At 34.4% G+C, this 23,331-nt stretch overlaps 2 protein-coding genes, 1 long non-coding RNA gene and 1 pseudogene across 3 annotated transcripts; 1 reads left to right on the forward strand and 3 right to left on the reverse strand.

The window, feature by feature from the left end:
• Window positions 1-3,247: 3,247 nt before the first annotated feature.
• Window positions 3,248-5,672, reverse strand: LOC121744627 (annotated as a pseudogene).
• Window positions 5,673-5,682: 10 nt separating this feature from the next.
• Window positions 5,683-12,108, reverse strand: LOC121744415 (ATP-dependent RNA helicase DEAH13). Its single transcript, XM_042137936.1, has 12 exons — window positions 11,957-12,108; window positions 11,795-11,864; window positions 11,650-11,712; window positions 11,517-11,566; window positions 11,357-11,417; window positions 10,685-11,017; window positions 10,160-10,405; window positions 9,844-10,074; window positions 9,627-9,740; window positions 8,343-9,536; window positions 6,792-8,261; window positions 5,683-6,166 (listed from the first exon to the last, which is right to left on the reverse strand). The coding sequence occupies exons 1-12, from the start codon at window positions 11,998-12,000 to the stop codon at window positions 6,110-6,112; spliced, it is 3,933 nt and encodes a 1,310-aa protein (XP_041993870.1). The 5' UTR covers window positions 12,001-12,108; the 3' UTR covers window positions 5,683-6,109.
• Window positions 12,109-13,368: 1,260 nt separating this feature from the next.
• Window positions 13,369-14,896, forward strand: LOC121743314 (putative low molecular weight protein-tyrosine-phosphatase slr0328). Its single transcript, XM_042136581.1, has 5 exons — window positions 13,369-13,796; window positions 14,211-14,346; window positions 14,423-14,490; window positions 14,563-14,649; window positions 14,725-14,896. The coding sequence occupies exons 1-5, from the start codon at window positions 13,446-13,448 to the stop codon at window positions 14,788-14,790; spliced, it is 708 nt and encodes a 235-aa protein (XP_041992515.1). The 5' UTR covers window positions 13,369-13,445; the 3' UTR covers window positions 14,791-14,896.
• A 486-nt stretch (window positions 14,897-15,382) lies between these two features.
• Window positions 15,383-16,846, reverse strand: LOC121743472. Its single transcript, XR_006038283.1, has 3 exons — window positions 16,702-16,846; window positions 15,715-15,877; window positions 15,383-15,613 (listed from the first exon to the last, which is right to left on the reverse strand). It is a non-coding gene; the product is annotated as an uncharacterized LOC121743472 (long non-coding RNA).
• Between the last annotated feature and the right edge of the window lie 6,485 nt (window positions 16,847-23,331).

Here is a 23,331-nt window from a genome sequence, read left to right on the forward strand (position 1 = left end):
TTCATGAATTTTATTATTTTTCTCAACATACCTAGCAAATATTTAACCACGCACAATTTAAATTACATGTGAACTAAATCTGAACTAAATCAACAAAGAGGAATCAAAATATTTTGTCATGGAAAAAAATGTTTTTTTTTCATAGAGTTTACAATTGATTTTTAAAGTTGCAAGATGGACAAAAATTCATGGTTTTTTTCGATCGTTTGCCTTGTTAGTAAATATATATTATTGTGAGTATATAGTAACCTAAAATTCAAGTAAATTATATTTGAAGAAGCAAGTACGAAATTCGACTTTTATTATTTAAAGGTAATCGCTTGGAGGCTTAAGAAATTAAGTACTTTAGTTTCTCTCTTTCATTCCCCATTCATATAAATTTTCTCAAAGAGGATATATAGATTTTAATTATAATGTGGTCAAATATTTTTATCATGTAGCTAGTGTGATCATAATTACAATTTCTTAGGGGTTAATCAAGATTCAAGATGAGTGCAAATCATTTTTATTAGGGCTGACTTAAATATGCAAAGAATTCCTTAATCATGGAGTTACACCTTTTCAATAAGAATAAAGCTATGCGGCCATAATGTGGCCGGCCATAAATTAATTAAATAACATAAAAAAGTTGATTTTTTTTGAATTTTTGGTTTAATACAACTTGATTTTACTTTTATATCATCTTCATTATTTGTTGCTCAACATGTTAGTGTTGCTCTTTCGTAGTTTTTGCTCAACTTATTACTACTGTCATTTCTTGATTGTTTCTCAACGTATACACTAATTCGTGATATTAATGTGTTTTACGTAATGGAATTCAAAGATAAGTATCAACTAACAAGTCCATTCACACACATATAAGTTTATATCGATAATTCTATTTTTTTTATACATGTAAATGGACTAAATTAACTTTTTATGGCCGGCCACATTATGGCCATTTAGCATCACTCTTTCAATAAATACCTTCCAAGAAGCACTCGAGTGAAGTAAGAAATTGCTTCTTTTGCTTGCTATAATTGTTAAGTTATAGAGCAAATCATGTCTTCTTGATTTGCATCAATCATGGGATTTCTATCATCAAACTAATTAACATGTCCAATAATTATATGGTACTCCCTCCGTCCCGGACTACTTGCACATATTTCCTTTCTGGGCGTGCCAAGTTATTTGCACTCTTTCCATTTTTAGTAAAAATTATCACCTACAGCCGCAATTGTTGACTTTGCTATACACTCATTCCTTAATCTCCGTGCCGAAAAGGAAATGTGCGAGTAGTCCGAGACGGAGGGAGTAGTATTTTTTTAACTAACTTTGGATGGGCCCCTCGTTTTTCTTTCTTTCATTGTGGTAGCCAATTTCCCAATTTTATGAAGGCTTAAAATAAGTTAAAGTATATATAAGGAGTATATGATACTATGTCCGTCTCGGTTTACGTGGTTTGAATGAGGGGCGGGAGCAAAAATTTGTTTTGATAGGAATGATATATTCTAAAATTCGATTCAAATATTTAAGACAATAATTATTATATATGTTATTGTGATGATAGATGTTTTTGCATTACGTTTCACATAAAATGTAAGTATTAAATTCGAGGCTACATTTTTTTATTTTAGTAGAGTTATAAAGTCCCTTGTTGGCTGCATGTAGTTGGTTCAAATATTCTAGGCAGAAATTAAATAACATACTTGTAAAAAAGACCCCACTAGTTATTAAGGCAATTTTTGAATTTTGAACATTATAAATAGGCCAAAGAAAAAGGTTTTTGGCCATGTCAAAAATAGATAGAAGGAGTAATTTCAAGTAATCCGAAATGTATATTTGATCATTGATAATATGTGAAGAAAAGTAATAAGATATGTAGTTTACACATGAATTTAATATGAAGACTGTAAAGCTTGTGACTATTAATATTATGAGTCTTTTATAAATGTGATGTGATTGGTACGAACTTTTTAAACTTATTTTTTTAGTGTTAGAATTCATTTATTTGCATGGACTAAAAATTTGACTTTCCATGACTACTTAATTTGTTAGTCAGATTTTCTCTGAGCCATTGGACAGCTAAAATAAATGCTCGAAGAAGCATCAGAAATTCAAATTTAATCTTAAATAATAGGGTATCTCTCATATTCAAATTTCAAAGGTAAAATTGATTGCACGAACTACAATATATATTTTCCCATGGAAAAATTCATTATACATGTACATAAATAAACTACCCATTGAATTTAGAAATGGCAACGAATTAGATATCATATTTATGGAGTAATATACATGTAATCGTAATAATATAAAATTATTATACATCTAAGAATTTTGACAGGTTACACGATAATGGTTGAATCTTGAATTTGAAAATTAGCTGAACATATAATATAGGAAAAGATGATTTTTTTTAGAATATCAAAAGATTAGTATGTACAAATTGGTTTTCATAATATGGGCCAAACAAATTTGGTTACATAATATGGGCCGAATAGAGTAGAAGTCGATTTGTACGACCCAAGATAAGTCAATCCCTTATAGGTTTGAAATGATGCAATGCTGTGTAAAATGTCTGTGACACAACGAAATACAATAAATTTAAGTACCCAATTTTCAACAAAGGCAATATACATTAATAAGGAAAAATATCGTATAATTTGACAAAATCGTTAATTTCCTATTAAATCACGAGAAACATGCCATTTATAGTTTGTCCCGTACCTTTCTAACTATAAACGACAAAATACAAGATTTCATAATTTTTTAATTGGCCCCATCAACCAAATTTATGTTATACTCAAAATACCATGTCATCACACTAATACACTATGTGTCATTATTTGTCCACTTCACAAAAATTTGTTTCAGTGTGCCAAAAAAAAACATTGTCGTCCCAATAGTTGAGAAATTTTGGAAAGAAGTACATGATAAGTAAAAATTTGACCAAACTTAATGATTTTTCTACAATTAAGTCTTGACAAAACAAACATATATGCTTCCAATAAGAAAACATATAAATACAAACCAATGTTCTACATTTAATTGGAAATGAATAAAATCACAAACGTATAGCATTCATCTTATTTAAAACCGTTACATTACTTCTAAATCATAATTAAATCACGTAAATAATACAAATTTTAACTTGTTTATATATCTAAAATGACAATGATGGTGACAATAGAAACAAGATTTGGGAGTAAAAGAGTAGTAGTACAAGCACCATAATTCCAATTAATTAGGAGTGCCATTTTGTGGATTAACGTCTGAAAGAATATTTGACGAGGCCAGGAATGTGAGCATGCATGAGATAATCATCCCAATTTATTATTATACTTCTCGGATCCAAGTTCAATATCTCATTCTCAATATCGCCACTCATCTCCTGCCGCATTTCTCAATTTCTCGACATTCATATCGTCGAATCTGCATATATATGAAAAATACTTATTTGTATTTTCAAAGACAAATTAAGTTTTTAAAATAGGGACATATTTGATGCCTTGATCGTAACTTACATTTTATTGAAGAAGAGATAAGGGCGAAATAGATCAACCAGCCGCATCAAGAAATTGGCCTTCTTAGAAGGTCCAGATAGATTCGATCAAAATATCGAAAACTTGCAGCATTTACAATCCCTAAAATCTGAAATGGACCCAAATCAATTAGCATTGAAAATATTCAATATTTTAGCTTATAATAAATTTTTAAATGGAAATACTGACGCAACACGAACCCGAATGGGAATAAAGTAAAGGAGTTCCATGTATATTCGGGCAGCAACCCTAGTAGGCAATTGTGTGGGCCTTCTGGCGTGCCATCTTTGCGGAACCATGGTTGCTCTGTAAAGAAACGTACGATATTGTCTCGAACCCGGTGATATGGCATCGGATTCGATGACGAAGATCCCACGTGGAAAATTGAGTGTGTCGTTTTGTCCACGTGTGATGCCATTGACACCATCATAGCATACACTACCATGTCTGCTGGAATCTGCATATATTTCATTAGTCCAAGTAACTTAAATAATAATGTGCACATTTTTGTTTGCGTGTGTAAGAATGTCTTATTCATATGTGTAGCATCGTATAATGGTGTCTTACTATATCAACTATACTTTGGGGATCGCCTGGATAGCAATTCAGTCTGCCTGTCCCAAATCCAACAATGAAGGAATCAATGGTCCTACATGCATTCACCCAGAAAAATGTATCATAGACAATATACTGAATATGTCCACAAAAAATAGTTTTAGTAGTAGATGACACGTGTTTTAAGGCACTTGAGTTATTACCGAACCCCTTCAATCCAACCGGGGAAGGGGTGTTTTAGGGTACTTATTATCATGGTCGGTCGAATTATTACAAGAGGTATGTTTTCTTTAAATCGTCCCAACACCATTTCTCCCATTGCCTTTGTGAAAGTGTAAGTATTTGGCCACCCATACTTCCTTGCCCTGTCACAATAAATCAAACTCAATTAATAAAATTTTCACAGATTTAATCGTCATGGTGGCTCAAATTGTGAGCAAACCTTTGGAGACCTAAATCTCTCATAACTGATGTAATATGATTTTGTGAGGATGCATGAGCTTGTAGTTGTTGAAGATTTTGTTGGATAATTTGATTTTGCTCTTCGATATCCACTCCTTCTATCTCATTTATTGGTGTCTCGAGAATAAGACCCTCATTCTCTCTACACACATATGCTACAAAATGAACATTTCATTAGTTAATAGTACTATACAGATCTATAGTGACATATATATATATATAGCACATTTTACAATCACACCATGACTTTATTATATTTATATTTTTTCTTGTGGCATCACTATCCACAAGAAAACTCGCAAATAATTATCCATTCTTTCACTTTGCCTCAGCTTGAATTTTAAGAAATTCGTAGAAATAAATGGCTAAATTAATGGAACGTGAATCATACTTTTATATTGTTATATGATTAAATGTGAGTAATGAGTTAGTACTGAGAATTAATATAAAAGGTAAATGAGACCGTTATTTGTGCAACGAAAAAAATGTAATATGAGACAATTATTGTGAATGGTCATTCACAATTTTTATAAAAAATTTAAATAGTTAATATATTGTAGAAATAGTGTAACAATGCATTAACTAACCAGTTGATACGTGAAGAAGCATCCTCAATTTTCTGCATTTTTTCGAAAAACTCAAATCGTTTGCAGCTCCAATTGTGTTCACTCGCAACGCAATATCATATCTTCAAATTAAACACAAAAAGAAAAAAAAAATCAGAAATAACATAAAATTGTAATAGGCCATTTTCTGTACTACCAATATATAGAAGCAATGGCAGATCCAGTTTGATTTCATGTACATTTATATATGCATGTTTGATTTCATTTAGTTTTAAGGAAAATAAGATAATTTATATCATTGACATGCGTATCGAATATTCAAAACTATGCACTTTTGGTTAGATATGAGTTTTAGTGTGTGATTGTGTTTAAAATATACTACCACACTACCTACATTACCCTTTGCAAGAAAGCCAGTGAGAAGAATGCCTTTGTTTTCAAGAAAGTGAAACTCCATTGCAAGTCTTGGAATTGGTGATCGATCACTCATAAATATATGGAGAGAAATAGGCGTGCATAATACAGTACACAATTACGGACTCGAATGCAAGGAAACTTGTCCCATATCGGTTGTGTAAGATAATAACACGAGTTTATAGATCGAATAAAATCAATCTTGAAAAACAAGAATAATATGTGAACATTCCCTTGGAAGATCACAAGTTACTTTCATTTGCATTTTCCTAAACTGATTTAATTTTGATGAAAGCATTGCTAACTGCAAATGTTATGTTGATACAACAAAATGGAAGAACCAAGACTCAGATTCAGCTATTAATAAGTTATATTCCTAAATCATTTAGGTGAAAATTAAATTAACAATATGACGACCATCAGTTTCTTCAGCAACGGGTTCATCTTTCTTCGTACTCTCCATCGTCCCTAGCTTCAAGGCTTCCAGCCTCTTCCTACACGATATTGTACGCTAAAAAGCGATGCAGTGGCAACTAAATCAGCGTAGAGTCCTCAAGGTTCAGAATCAGTAAGGTGGCCGTGGAGACTTCATCTTTGTCTAAACTCTTCCATGCCTTCGACTCCACTTGCCAGAATCAAGCGCCCCTATCAATACAAGGCAAGAATGTGCGAATCAATTATTTTTACCATGGAAATAGACAAGCAGAAACAAGTGTAGTTTTCCGACAATCTAGTAACTAGCAAGCTTATACATTGCATACGCTGTCAAACACTCACGGCTCGTTAGTGCTAGATCAAGAAGGTCTGCAAAGGCGACTTAGTACAACGATGGTGTTACCCTTTCCCTACATCAGTTCAGCATTACCAGAAAAAGGAGAAAAACAAGCATATATGTGCTTGTGAATTCATACAAAACAAAAACCTAATATCCAAACTTCAATAGAGGACGATTTATTATCTATAATTCTATACATAGAAAACATCTTAATTCTTGTTCAATTGTTCCCATTGCTAGATAGCTCACTACAAGAAAATCTTATAGGCAAAGAATTCATTTGAGTAGGTCGCAAAAGAATTCAAAAATACAAGATTTAAGCTAAAATACAAATTGAAAAACACAAACAGCAGTCTGAAATCATAACAAATCATATTTCTAAATTATAGCATGAGACAAAATACAGCACATTATGCTAAGTAGTTATCAGGAACACCATAAATAATAAGCTAATATTCAACTACAAAATAACAAGTTCGGCAAAGCTGCTTATACCTCTCTTTTCAATTTCTTGGTCCTTTTCTTCAACCTTTGCTTGGGATCTCCCAAAGCTTGCCTGTGCATCTCCTCCCAGAGTTCCTCGAACCTGTTGAAAAATCCTTCTTGAAACCAATCTAGGATTTCTGGGAAGAGAAATCTAGGATTTTCCTTCCACATATTTCCCAGTTTAGCACGAGTGTCGATTACTCTTCCTTTCTTGTTTAACTTACTCGATAGATTGCCAATGCGTTTCAGCCCACGTGCCTCTGGCTTCAGCACGGTTGCAGGGGAGGCTGCCATGAATTTCCGGACATCTTTCAGGCACGGCAGGATTTGGCCTTCTAGCAGTGAATAGGCGAACACAGCGACTCTTGTGGAATCATCTTTGATAGGCAGGCCGTACAGAGGAAGCGGCCAGAGATGTGGGCCGAAAGTCGGAGCCACCCATGACATGACTTGATCAGCTGTAGCATCGTAATAAGGCTTTGGCTCTGAGAGCGGTGCAGAGAAACTACATGAGACCCGAGCGTATTCAGGAAGCCAATTCGGTTTCACAACAGTGGCTCCATGAATGTATGGCCTTTTACTATGCAATAACTCGCTGTATACGAGAAATTCAGGTGCAGACCTAGAGATGGACGACCACCGGTGAAGAAAGACGGTTTCTTTCAGCATACAAGCTTGGTATCTGACTGCATTCGTGTTTCGATCTCCCTCCGCCAAAAGTGAAGCTCCTTTGATGCGCTTCGCAACCCTATCAGCCCAGCCAGAACAGATAGCCTGCCCCAATATCTCCTCCTCGTTCAGCTGAAGAGGATGCTTATCCGAGGAAACCATCCAAGCAGACTCTACATCCTCGATAGTTCCGTGAGCCCAGGAGAAGTCCTGCTGTGAATCATGCGAGGCGAAGACTAGTTTCACAAGCTGCTTTCTCAGCTTGGAAATTTCTTCCATAGTCTTGTAGTGTAGAGCATTCTCATCACAAAACTGTGACTGGTTTTCGGAAAGATCAAAGCTTTGAAGCGCAAACGCAACAGTTAGAGCATCGCTAGTAGGGTTGGCGAATTTTTCACAAGAAGCTCTGGCGATCTGTTTCTGTTGCTTTTTCCTCAATTTTTCTTCTTTGTCAGAAGCTTTCTTGCTTTCTTTAGGATCACCTTCCTCAGCATGGCTTTTACCATCTGCATTGTTTCCGTTGTCTTCAAAATGCCGAAGGAAAGGATTTGTCAAGCTTAAAGCCGCCACTGCTGCAACTGCATAGGCCAAAACGAGATTTGCTCGGGCACACTTTTTTGCCTTCTGCATAATCTGAATAACCGTGAGAAGCATTCTGGAATGACGAGGACCCATTGGATACCGAGCCATGGCCTTCCCCAGAGCTGTCAATCTGCCATTTTCATCTAACGCTTCAAGAATCTTCAGACAACGCTCTGCTTCAATCAAAGCATTGGTCTCTGGAGGTGTCGGGAAAGGGAAATTTGCAACCTGAAATGATAGATACGTGGAGTTCACTTACATGTTCAAACTAAATATAACAATCAAACCAATCTATAAATAGCAACATACCTTGCCAATATGCATGGATTTCAAAAGGAGGACAACACTATCAACCGGCACCTTTGATATTTCAGCAATTGAAAAATCAGAAAATAAGTTATTGAAGGCTGCTGAGGAATAGAGGCGATAACAATGTCCCGGCCCGGTTCTTCCGGCTCTTCCAGCACGCTGAGCTGCAGAGGCTTTGCTTATCCACTGTATCTCATATGTCTCCATGCCGCTCGAAGAGTTGTAGTTCTTCACCTTTTCTCTTCCAGTGTCGACAACATAGCTTATTCCGGGAATTGTCAAAGAGGTTTCAGCCACATTAGTGGCAACTACAACAAGCCGCTCTCCATCCCTAGCATCTTCAAAAACACGAAGCTGGGATGATGCAGGAAGCATCGCATAAAGTGGTAGCACATTCAGTTTACCAGGGGAATATCCATTATCTTTGTCATCTCGTTCGGAAAGGGAACGGGACGGATCTGACCCACCTTCAGGGGTCTCGGGAACATCTTTGGCTTTGGTGTTGGAATCAGAAACTCTTTTCCCTGATAATGCTTCAAAAGCAGCCTTCAGTGATGTAAGAGTTCCCTCTTCTTCCAAAATATCGCCAACAGACTCGGGTTTCGTCTGATTCTCACCATCACTAAAGAACTCCAGATCACTTTCTTCTTCCGAGTCATAAGATGCATCAGATGTGTCTTCTGGAAAATCTTCATTATCTTCCTCCATGTGAGAATTAAAGCGCTCAGTTATCTCATGACCCGAACTCCCTTGGAACTCAAATGCCTCACCTATCTCTTTCATATCATTTTCTTCGGGTGGTTTCTCCACGGATACGGATGAAGCCTTGTCTTCAACTAGCTTTCTAGAAGCTCTACGTAACCTTTGACAAAGAAGTTCGACCTCTCTCTGTCCAGTTACAAAAACAAGAATACCCCCAGGTGGCAATCTCTTGTGAATTGATAGAACCTTCTTATAAGCTTGGCCAATATAATCAACAATTTCAGTCTTCTTTGAGAAGTGTGTGGTCACTGGGAACTGTCGAGTTGGAACTTCAATCACTGGTGGAGGATTGCGAAATATTTTTGTATTTGACACAAAATCTTCCACGCGTAGAGTAGCACTCATGAGAACAAGCTTCAAAGGGTATATCCTATTTCCAGATTCAATAGTTTCCCCGGCCAGAATTTTCTTCTCCTGCATCTCGTATTCCCTCTGCCATATACAAATAAAGAAGTAAGTCGTCTAAACATATGCAAGAAGGGAAAAGTACATCATAAAGTTCAAATAGGTGAGAGTTGTTACCTGACGCTCTTGGATAACCCGAGAAAGCATCCCGATGAGTATATCTGTATTCAGACTCCTCTCATGAGCCTCATCCAATATTAAAACTGAGTATCGCTTCAGCAGAAAATCATTCTGCAGTGAAAAATATCACCATTATCGCAGTCAGATATTCTACTAAACTTTCACATTCATAAAACTGCTAGAACAATTCATTTTGTAAAACGTGAAAACAAACCTGCACTTCCCGAAGCAAAATTCCATCAGTCATAAACTTGATTGAGCAGTTCTCTCCAACCTTTCTGTCATGCCTTACTTGAAACCCCACCTCCTTCCCGAATCGTAGCCCAAGCTCATAAGCCACCCGCTTGGCAGTTGCAAGTACTGCAACTCGGCGCGGTTGGGTGACGCCAATAATGCCACCTCCATTGTTTGAACCACGTGAACCAAAACCAGCCTCATAAAGAAACTGAAAGTTTTCCATATTTGCAATAAGTAAAAGAAGTTCCACCAAAGAAATTCATGTTACTAACAAATTTTGAATCATGGCTAACCTGAGGAACTTGGGTTGTTTTTCCGCAACCAGTTTCACCACATATAATGAGACTGATATTCTCATTTATAGCTTCCATTATTTCTTGTTCCATCATGACTATTGGCAGACCCATCCTTTGCTTTTCAACATCCTTAGGTCTTGAGACATGAACCACAGTTGGAGCAACATGATTTCTCAATGAAATACAGTTGTTATGGTTATTTTCACCTTCAGGATTGTAAATTGGATCTTCATCCATCACATCCTGTCCAACATATGCACGAGTCATTACAATGTAGAGTACATGTAGTTGTAAAACGAAGACATAGGTAAAGCTAGAGGACAGTCTGTTGTTGTACAAAACATAGAAGGAAGCAAGCATGAGTCATTACTATATGGAGTACATGTAACTGTAAAACGAGGAAATAGGTAACACTAGAGGAGATTATGTTGTATGAAACGAAGAAGCAAGCATGCTTTTGTTTTAACTACTTCCTATACGTAAAAACGATTCACAACTTCAGAAACAAATATAGTTAGCTACCTTAGGCTTCGTGATTTCTTCAATTTGGCATGACTCGGTAGATTTTTCCTCGGATCTTGGCAATGATGGTTGAGTATTGTCGTTAGCCACATCTTCGAATGAATCACCAGCTCGTCTATCATTAGGTTCATCACGCAATGGTTGCATACTGGCATCTGAATGCACATTTGTATCCGGCAAACAGATTTCTTCCTCAGACACTTCAACATCATCATTGTTTTGAGATGCCTTATCTCTTTTCCTCTTAGTTTGAGCCTTTTCAGCATGTGGGAGTTCCAAACCGGCTTTAGAAAACTCAACTTCTCTTCTCCGTTTCTCACGAACAGTCTCAACCTGCACATGGAAAAATTATACTATTAATTTGATTAGTTTCTTCGATTTTGTGATTGTGAAGAATAAAAGTGATAATAAAAGTGGCCGTACATCACGATACTGTTTGCACTAAGTCCAATTTTGGTTAATAATCTTTTAATCATGACCCACCAATACATACAAGATACTTATTTATTAGGTTTTGGGAGTTTTTGTGCATTTCAACAAAGGCAAGTAGTGTCAAGCCAAACGCATAGACGATGAACAAGAGTTTAATTAATAGTAAGACGTTTCCACTTCAATTAATAAGATGTTTCCACTTATCAAACGGAACAACAGACAAATCAGGCAACGACGTACCTGCCCCAAGTTCCTTGAAGACCACATGAGTGAAAAAACATCATCTTTGATCTTGTATTTTCTGAAACACAAACACAAACCAAAATCCCATTAACACCCAATGCCTCCGATCAACGCGAATATATACAATCCTAAGAAAGCCCAGAGCCAATGTTCTTACTCCAATGTCTCAATGCTTTTTGACATAAGGAGTTCCTTTTCTTTCTCCTCCTACACAGTAAAAGGCCCAATTAAACAACAAACAAACGCTTCAATAGTAACAGAATCACTCAAGCTTCTACATACACACATACCTCAAGCTTCTTTAGCTTTCTTTTCTGAGATTTACTGAGCTTCGGTTGCTGCCTCACATTGAGCTATTCCAACAGCCAACAATGAAGATTAAATAAAAAGCAGAACTTTAAACTAACCGAATCATAAAAACAAGCTAAAGCTAACCTGATTTTTTCCTTTCTCTTTCTTTTTCTTCGGCGGCAATATGATTAAGTCTCCGCCACCAATCTCCGAGCTAATTTTCACCCAAAAAACGGCAAATCAGTAACCAAAATTGACTTGCGCAAACCACAGACCAAATTTTAAGATTAGTAAATGAATCCAAACCTTGAATTGGGTCCGGCGGCGTTGGAATTTCGTGACGGCTTCATTATTTCCTCTCTGGGTTTAAGAGAGGAGGAGGTTAGACGGCAGCGGCGGTAGGTTTAAGGGAGGAGGAGGAGGCGACGATATAGAAAAACAAAAGACAATTATATAAGGAAAAGATATAGGAAACGGAAATAAAGATTTTAAAAATAGATTTTCAGGCTAAAATACAATAATTAATTTGAAATTGTTCATATTTACCGAAAAACCCCTACTATTTCATATATATTGCCAAAAACCATTTAATAAATCCATCAACAATTATGGCCTCGAACTTGAAGGCTTAGTTTTTATTTTTATTTTTATTTTATACTATAACAAATGTATAGAAAATAGAAAATAGCAAATATCCTCAATTAATATTTCTAAATTAATTAAGAAAATTAACGGTTTAATAAATATCTTCAATTACATTTGATAATCAAAATGTTTTTTTAATCTAATGCCACTATCGTTTTCATTTGATTATCAAAATGTCTCCACTAAATATTGTCAACATTTGACTCGATACGAATTTCAAGAAATTTGAAGACAAGAGGGTAAAACAAGTTAGTGGAAGTAGAATGTGGGTCTCCCTCCGTCCATAAAAAACAGTCTTATTTATGAACAACACGAATTTTAATAAAAAATTGATAAGTAAGAGAGAATGAAAAAAAATAGATAAAGTAACATAGAAAAGAGAAAAAGTGAGACAAATTATGAAAGAGAAGAGAGCTTTTCATTTTTAAAATAGTACTATTTTTTGTGGACATCCTGAAATGACAAAATGAGACTTTTTTTTTACGGAGTGAGTATCAGTCTTAAAGTAGGACCTCTTACCGAAAATGGAAAAGACAGATATGAGTAATATTTTGTGGACGGACCGAAATGGTAAATATGGTCAACATTTAGTGAACAAAGGAGTATCTAGTACACTAAGTCTATAAAATTACATTACTGAAAAGTAAAAAACCATTTGGTAAATATAAATGATCATTTTCGCAATTATAAGTTGGCTTTTTTGCATAACCAATAAATAGGCCAAAGCATATAATTACTCATTTTGGGATCCTAGGTTCAAAATTGGGCTGTAATCCATTTGTGGGTGAGTTAAGGACGATTGGCCTTTTAAATATTCGATTAATTAAGATTAATTTGCTTCTAGATTGCTCGAGATTGAATTGACTTCAAAATTAATTTCATGATTGGTTTAGTATCCTAAAATTAAATATCGCACACAACCAATATGGATTATCTTGTAGCATCTCAAATAGGAGAAATGTTTCTATCGAAGGCCCAAAATTATTATACTAGTATATACTTAATTTTTTTATAAAACATTGATTTAATTAAAAAAAAATGGCTCTCTTTTTATAAATACACACAAAATCAAAGGAGCGAGCGAAACAGATACAACCATTCAGCTGCAGATAGCAAAATCCGGCATTAAAACTCGATCAACAAAACCTCGATGAACACTCTGCACACAGCCACGCTCTCAACTCCAATCGCCCAAAATTCACCAAGTCGCCCCTGCGCTCCTCTCCTCTCCCGCAAACTCCAACCATTTCCGCCAAATACTCATTCACCTAAACATCCAATTCCATCCATAAAATCCACCAGAGTACTCGCCGCGGCGTCAATGGCTCCCACCGCAGACGACGACGCGCCGCCGAGCAGACCGTTCTCGGTGCTTTTCGTCTGCCTCGGCAACATCTGCCGGAGCCCCGCCGCGGAAGGCGTTTTCCGGTACCTCGTCAAGGAGAGGGGCCTCGATTCCAAAATCCGCATCGATTCCGCCGGCACTATCAACTACCACGAGGTATTCGATTCTCGATTTCTGCAGATGATAGATCTGCATATCCATTTGTGGAGCTAGTTTCATCCACATTTGCTTTCGTCAAGTGCTTGAAATTATTTTTATAGTAATTCCAAATTATTTTTTCATTCTATAAAAAAAGAAAATAAGTTACTCCTACTTTAAATGAGACTGAAAAAGTAATAATCCGTATGATTATTGAGATTAATTTTACGAATTCTTGTAATTATGCTGACATCCAAGAATTTTTAATTATTGTCCTTGCTTTAATCAGTTATCCGATATCTAAAAGTTACTAATATAATTAGAAAATTATTTTTTCATAATAAACTTAATTATATTTTAAGTATTTTATGGAGTAGTATAATTATTGATATTAATTATACTAATTCTTTTGCATGATCATGGCGAGTCAAGGGTGATCAAGCAGATCCAAGAATGAGGGCATCTTCAAAAAAACGTGGAATTGAGATAACTTCTATATCAAGGCCGATAAAGCCTTCAGATTTTAGGGATTTTGATCTTATTCTTGCAATGGATAATCAAAACAGAGGTAAATTCCTCATATAAACCAATTGATTGATGAATTCAAACTGAACTTAATTAATGACATTTTTGTTGGCCTAAAGAGGATATACTAGGTGCATTCGAGAGGTGGAGACACAGAGAGACACTACCCGCAGACGCAGCTGACAAGGTCCCGCTCTACGTTTACGAGAACCCATAGCTGCTACTTTTTCCGAGTTTGATAGTTTCTCGCGATTTGCAGGTTCGCTTGATGTGTTCTTATTGCAAGAGGCACGATGAAACCCAAGTTCCCGACCCCTACTATGGTGGACCGCAAGGTTTCGAGAAGGTAATATGGTGAAATGATGTCATAAATATACAGGTGACGTGCATTGATGAAGATATTTGCGTGCATTGTCCGTAGGTTTTGGATTTGCTCGAAGACGCGTGCGAGTCCCTATTGGAAAACATCGTTTCTCAGGAGCTCTAAACTCTCAGTTTTCCAGATTTTCTCGTTGAATTTTGTTTCTCAATGATAACACAACACAATACTTGTGTATTTTTATCTTGGGCAAATAGCCGAAAAACTTGTCTAATTCTAGTCATCTCACAATTTTAAAAATCGGTCGAAAAAACCCATAACACTTAACATTGTTCGTTATTATCTCACGAGCTTTGATTTGGGTGAAACAAGCATGAAATTGTATCTAATGTAAAATATGAAATTTCGTTTATATTCCAATACACATCTTCATATTATGTGACAACAAGCTTATGTGTCACATCACCGATATATTAAACACCACCAATTTGAAACATGTATGTGAATTCATGATTTTCTGGAAGGACAACCCATAATTTGATCAAATTTTATGGAGTGGAGTAGTATTTTTCTTAGACAACTTGTCCTTTTTTTTGATAAAAACAAATTGAATTGTCTCTCTTAATGCAAACTCTTGTTACTTATTTATGCACATGGCTAAATGCTAAACTTAATAAGCAAACATAAACCAAACAAAACAAAAAATGATAAGGAAGTTGCATCAACCCTACCAAATTCAGGAATTACTAAGCATTCAAGATAAGAAAAACCAAAGCAAGCAAAGATCTTTTAACATCAAATCATCACAGCGAAGCAAGTATCACTCACCAATCCCATGAAACATCTACATTATTAAGTTCAGAAATTACAAAGCAAATTCAAGATGAGGAAAAACTAGCCAGCAAAGCTCTTGCATGATGGAATCATCACAGCAGACAAGTCCTCATTCCTTCTTCCCAACCCCATGAGACATATTGTAGATTCCTCTCCCCTATCAAACGAGGGCAAGAAAGAAGCGTTACATTCGATTAAAGAGACGAGGAGACTTTACACCCTGTGAGAATGGAGAAAAACTATCGAATGAGGGCTTACAATGAGATAGAGAGAAGTGGCAGCCAAAGCAACAGGAATGGCCACTGAGGTGATCTTATCGAATGGTCCTTTCAGATAAGTGTGTTTGTGTATGTTCTGGAAATGCTTCTGCTTTTCGATGATCTTCTCTCTTGGCCTGAAGGGTGGCTCAATCGAAGACATCCTGCAGAAAATCGAAAGATAAGCTATTTGATGCTATCTGCAAAGCGTGTTTCATGGATCCCCGTGGAGAATTGTTGCTGAAATCACAAATCCAGTTCTTGTTTCTAGAAATTTCCACAACATTATCAAACTCATCAATTCCTCCGCACACGGAGTAGCTCATTAGATGAGCTCATTTCGAAAGAGAAACAATTTAAATCTATCTGCAAAGTGAGTTTCATGTATCCCCATCACATCAAGAATTGTGAAATCACAAATCTATGTCTTGTTTATTCAAATTTCCATAATATTATCAAGCTCATCAATTCCTCTGCAAACAGACTTGCTCATTCCAAATACCGGACTTAGATGACCTAATTTCAGCTCAACTTTTGGGGATTTTTGGTTATTTTTCATCGCAATCCCAAACTCAGAAGCTCGGTTGAATAACTAAAAGAAGCAACTCAATAATTCAACATGAATTCATACTTATCTTTGTTCTGAATAAAGTCAACAGGTTTAGCATCCTATCGAAGAACTAATTCTTCTTCTTCTTAACAGAAGAATCACAAATCACAATCTAACCATGCACGCAAGCAGATTTATTTGCACCAAACAGTTTATTCGATTCCACCGCAGATTGAAAATATTATCACAGTATTCTCTAATCCAAAAATGTTTAGTCTCTATCTCTTAAGAAAAATATTTTCCAGTTCAGAGATCTTCATCCAATACACAGGGAAGATAAATTTCGAATTCGCACATGAAAATAACAACACGCCAAACAAAATGGAGTAGATTTGAGCAGCAAAAACCTAAGAAATAAAAAATTCTTAGCAAACTTACCTGAGGTAAAGCGTTAAATCCCCGAGCAAAATTGCGAAAATTGAAATTTGCAGAGTTGATCAAGTAAAAGCGAAGATGTTATCCGGACAGCTCCAGAATCCGGGTACGGATCGGATCCACTTTGTTGTTTGTTGGGCCCGAACGAAGGATCCGTTTTGGGCTGTTAGACTTAACCCGGCCCGATTTTGTTGTAGATCATCATCACTCAATACATTGTTTGTATGATAAAAATAAAATCATTTTCTATTGATTAATTAAATAAAAGTTATTACTCCCTTTGGCGAAGCATGTCATTTTTTATACGAAATTTTATGTTTTTAACGTGTTGTGTATCATTTTTAAAACATAAAACGGAATCAAGTAAAAATAGTGCCTTTCATTTTTAAAAATGTAGTAAGTATCATTTTAAATGAAATATTCTAAAATAAAAAAATATATCAATTTGAATAAGCATAACAGGGTACTAAATTTTCGTTATCCTTGAGCGTTAAGCTCTTCATCGGATGTTTTGTTCATGGTGAGGTTTGATTATATAGAGAGATAGACAGAGAGAGTCAAATTATTACTACATAGAATGATAGAGAAACTATTCTAGAAGGAAGAATGTAGCTATAAACTATTCACAAATTGTTAATATTCATTGACTATGTCAAGGTGCAAATTTTAATAGAATTATGATAATTTATTTTGTTAGTGAAGAAAGGGTCTATTTAATTTAGCTAATGTAAATAATATGTTTAGTTTTTTTATAATGTGTTGAAAATAAGGAAAAGACCTCACACTTATTTTTTGGATAAAGAATATTTGTTTGATGTATATAAGTAGTATGTTAATGTGGACTTAGGTTGTTACAAAAATATGTTTTTGGAAATTGAAAATTTCCATGTGAGAAGCTAAGGAAAGTCAAATAAATACACCTAATAAACGGTGTTGCATTTAATTATAAGCTTCAAAACTGTTGTACCAATCAATCATCATGTTAGATAATCAAAATGAAAATAAATGTTTCTGTTATGAGAGGGTGACTTCGGCCAGAATTTCTCCCTCGCCAGTCCCTTTTCATTTAATTTTCATGCAAGTCTCTCACAATAATTTTTTAGTACTAATTTATTAAGCTGTGGGAATATCTAGAGATAAGATATGAGGGGAGTGTTCCATGTATTTTAAGGGACCAATCTTCGTTATTTCTTCTAATTAATTCATTGTAATCTTGTTTACCCTTTTCAAAACATGATTTACTATTCTATAAATTATTCCTCGATAATGCTACACGTATTTATTTAGGTTTTCATGAATAACGTTTCCATAAATCATAATGCTAGATATGTGGGGACTGCCCCATTTATTCATTGCAATCTTGTTATATAATTTACTATTCTAAAAACAAATTTAATTTACCCATAACGCGACACATATTTTATTGATGTTTTCATGAATAACATGTAACGAAGTGTCACAGGGATGCTCTGTCCATACCATGCCTTATCTAAATGTGGAAAATATTAAAATTCAATTAAATTATTATGAATTTAGAAAATATTATCACCATCCATAGTTGTTTCTTCGTTCTATCTCGATAGAGAGATTGACAATCAAAAATTGCTTGAGATCGTTCTATCTCGATAGAGAGATTGAATATTAAAAAATTGCTTGAATGTCATTCATATTTGAGTTCGAATTTTGACATATTCATCTTATTGTGACACGTCGAGATAAAGTACCATTAATAATTTAATACACTTATTGAGCAAAATTAGTGTGGGTATAATAGGAATTCCACTAAAAAGGAAAACGTTTACTTTTCCCAGGTTTGAATTATTATAGCATTTGTTTTAGTCAAATATGGTGAACCCCCTAAATTTATTTTCTTTTGAGTATAAAAATAGGGTGAATTATCAAAACATTAATTAAATAAATTCGTTATCGGATTTTCGGCTTTAAAACCTACAGTCTACACTCACTTTTTGTCGCACTCTTTCAACTTTCATCAATATATAATTATGATTCCACCATAATTAATTAATTACTTTCATTCTACCTAAAGTAGTAGCACTTACACCGAATTTCTTCATTCCAAGTCGAATTTTAGACGTAATTCCATGTTACAATCAATAATTAAAATGATAAATTAATAGGCTTTTTTATAAAAAAGATTCTGAAGAAACATTTCAATCCATTTATCTCGAATTTTTGACAGTTTAAATTATAAATAATTAATATGGTCTTTTCCACATAAAATGTGATATTGAACTAGTGGTAAGAAAATGCATATTTATACTGATTGCTATCTGAAGTGTTATTGTAATAGTAAATTCTAACCCACTTTTCTTGAAAGAAGAAAAACTAATAATAACCCACTTTCTGAAATGAGTCAATTTTTTCAAGATATAGTTCAAGAAAATATATTAGTGGTTAATTGCCAAACAAAATGGCAAAAAATGTTGGGTGTGTGTAGTTATCCTGGTAGGCAGCCAGCAATTATTATTGATTTGGAAACAAAAGAAAATGATAGAGCACATTTTGGATTTCTTCTACTGAAACATCACAAATTATTTTGTTTTTGTTCAAATCAGCAGCCATGCGATAGGCGAAAGTGAGTTGAGGGTGGCTGTCACATATCTAAATATCATTAAATGAAATTTATTAAAATTCTACAATATTACTCTCATTTTTTCAAAATCACTTAGATTTCATCTAGAAGTAATTTATCAGTTAAGTGATAAGATCCTTGCTCTCAATTTTTTTTAAAATGATTTAGATTTCATTTATAAGTAATGGATCAGTCAAGTTATACTTCCTCCATTCGCGAATAGGAATTCCGTTTCCTTCCGGCAAGGGTTTTAAGAAATGTTAAGAAAAATGAGTGGAAGAAAGTTAGTGGTATGTGAGTCTCACTTGTATATATTAGTTTTAAATGATATGCGAGTGGAAGGAGTTAGTGAAATGTGGAGCCTCTTTACCATTTATGGTAATTATGAACCGGGACTCCTATTCGCAGACGGACTAAAATGGAAAAGCGGGACTCCTATTCGCGGACGGAGGGAGTACTAAAATTCTTGAGGATTGTGTAAAATGGTATCACAGTTGGACGATAAATTCACCCGGTTCGTATGCACATTAGTATTTGCTCGAGTTTATAATAAAAGAAAGTATGTTTTTTATTCAAAATATTACTATATTTTTTTTGTATTAAACTCTTTCTTTGTAACATAATGCTCAAAACATAAATCTTTCTACTTATCAAACGGTTCCCGGCCGGCTATAATATCACCTTAATTCATTCTTTTGAGGGACGATACGATGGAACGCCGGTTTCCACCCTTTTATTTGTTACGTTGAAACTCATGTCATATTTTATGTCGCCGGCGAGGATCGTATCATTGAGCGTGTTGACTCATCATAAGTCACAACTAACATTAGCTAAATCGAGGATTCAAAAAACTTTTAGCTAATCAAGAAAATTAATTAACTTAACTGGATTTTGTTATATCCAGTTCATGAACTAACTAATTAAGTAATATAAATGGTTATATATACAATTCTATCCGAATTAATTAGTACTCCATTATGTGTATGTGGGTTGTCACCCATATAAAAAAAAGGCTGTCGAACTTGATTGGTCAAAGATAAAGTTTCATTTTTTTAATGACTTTTAATAAAATAAAAACATAACTGGCTCGTGAATCGCATGATGTAAATTATAGAATAATTCATTGGAATATTAACGCAAATAAAATAATTATATAATAAAAAAGGTGCATAACGCAAGTTGAGAAACTAATTTAGCCACCATCTAGAAGGAGAATGGGCACACAATCTATCAAGTAGATTATTGTTGAATATAGGTAGCTATAAAAATTGTCATATCAAATGTAGCAATCGTTTCATCTAAGGTCAAATTCTTTGAAATTAAGCAATTATTTGAAGTATCTTGTTAGAAACGAGTACTATTAGTATATATATCAAGAAGCATAGTTTAATTTCATCAAGATATTTATTTTCAACGGTTTTTGTGATACATTCTTCTTTGAAAATTTTTAACGAATTTTGTAGTGCAATCTTGACCTCATCATCACAGAGTCAGTCAATCATTTGTAGAAGTCTCACAATCTTAATTTTGTTATCTAATCATGATAATTTGTAACTAGTAGGAGTATTTTTTTTCCATGACCCCATATAGAGTAAAGTTTAAAAACATTGGATAGTATTATATTTTTAAAATTCTTCAAAGGTCAAAATCCTAATATTTTGGTCTCCAATGTTTTAACCAATGTAATGAGGCTCTTCTAGTTGAATTTTTTAGTTTGAAAAACGTGGCTAATTGTGCATTTAGTATTAATAATGTCGTTAATTTGTTCATTATGAATTGATTAGGAAACAACGGTTCCCTTAGCGCGCAGTAGATTACTACTACTTACTATACACTCTTTGAATGGTGACTATTTTAAGTAAGTCTCATAGTTGTTTCGGCACCCTATCTCATTCATCACCGAACGATGATTTAAGATCATTTTTTTGTGATTATACCTTATATGTTAATCTCGTTGATATAAAAAAAAAGTATAGTTACTCTCTTCGTCCCTTATTAATAGACACTGTTTGACTTGACACGAGTTTTAAGAAATGTAATGGAAAGTGGACGGAAAAAGTTAGTGGAATGTTGTCCTACTTTTTATACATTAATTATATAACAAAATATGAGTGAAATAAGTTAGTGGAATATGGAGTCCATTGCCAAAAGTAGAAAAAATAAAAGTGTCAATTAATTAGGGACTGATATAAAAGAAAATTGGTGTCAATCAATAGGGCTAGACTACCACATACTCTTGTGCCGTTGTGCATGCACATCAATGTTTAGAGTCTATAGATAATAGAAGTTGTGATATTTTTATAGGCGATTTAAAAGTTGAGTATCAAAATAAATAAATAAATAAATAAGCATGGGAATATTTACATACAATTTCCACTAGTGCTGAAGAAGTAATTTTGTTTGTCAAGGATTCCAACTTTTGTTATGAATCACCGCAATTTATGTGTATGAAGTTGACCTAGCTATCAATAGTCATATATCCATCTAGATGGATTTGAATAAGTCACACATTTGTTTTTCTTGCTTTCAGATCAAATAAATAACACTTTCCATTCCTAAGATGGCATCTCAAATTTAACAACCAAAAAGTGACATTCATTCGCAAATAAAATTTAATAACAAGTGTGAAGAGACCGTTTGGTTAGAGTCCTTTCCTACCAACACTGCACTGCGTAAATTCACAGAACGGCGCCGTTTCGAAGAAGTTTCTTCATTTGGTCAGCCGTCAGCCTGCCACACACCACCACCCACCCCGACTCTTGCTTTTACTACCCCACAGTAGTCAAACTATAACTGCCACTGTTAATATTTAATTATGAATCCATCCAATAACAACACACCGCATCTGCAAATGGGCCCACTAAAATATCCTATGTTAGAAATCGGATGGATATTCCTTTACTATCCTATTTTAAAAATAAAAACATTTCAAACGTCATGAATTTTAATACACGATTGGTAAAGTATGAGAAAAAAAAATGAGAGAAATGGGTGAAGTAAGATATGAGAAGAGAAAAAGTAATTGAAGTAGTATTAGTGGATTGTGGGATCCACTTCCTAAAATAGAAACTTTAGAAAGATTCCATTTTTAAAAAAACGGACCAAAATTAAAATAGTTTCCATTTTTAAGAGACGAAACTCGAAAGTAGTATAATCTTACTCCCTCCGTCCTCCAATAGTTGTTCACTATGATTCCGGTACGAGTTTTAAGAAATGTAAAGAAAAGTGGATTGAAAAAGTTATTGAAATATGAGTCTCACTTTTATGTATTGGTTCTATAATAAAATGTGAGTAAATGAGATAGTGGAATGTGGAGCTTATTTATCATTTATGATTAAAGTGAAAGTGAACAATTAATAAGAGACGAACGAAAATAGCAAAGGTGAATAATTAATAGGGGATGGAGGGAGTACAATTTTTTTGGTCGGGGAGTTGTACGGTGATGAGTTCATTTCCGGGACTTGCACACATGCGCAATGTATTACATTAATGGCAAAGAGGAGGTAGCGAAAAGAGCTGATGTATGTTGATTCTCAAATTTAATAATCTGTAAAATAATTTACTACTACTCCCTCCGTCCGTTTCATAACAGTGGACATGTTTTTTTTACACAGAAATTAAGAAAAAATATAAAAAAGATAACAAAGTATGAGAGATGAAAAATTAGGGAGAAGAAAGAAAAGTAAATGACTCTATTATAATGGAACGTGGAGTATTATTTATAGTAATGTTAAAAAATTTAACAACTTAATATCTCAAGTAAGAGCGGCAACTTGTTAAATAGTAAAATTAAGATGGGAGTAAGAATTCAATAGCTTTCCATATTTAGAAAAAAATACGTATGTGTAATCATGCATCCAATTACTTTACAGCGGTTCACATGCAACGAAAACACCGTATCATTACCTTATTTACAATTAAAAAAAAGTGTAATTGTAGCCCAATTTTGACCTGCTGAATTCAACACATGCATACACACACACACACATATATATATATGTATATATTTCTCTGCGAAGAAAAAAATATCTAACTCTCAT

Source organism: Salvia splendens, chromosome 8, assembly GCF_004379255.2.
Source record: "Salvia splendens isolate huo1 chromosome 8, SspV2, whole genome shotgun sequence".
NCBI classification, from domain to species: Eukaryota; Viridiplantae; Streptophyta; class Magnoliopsida; order Lamiales; family Lamiaceae; genus Salvia; species Salvia splendens.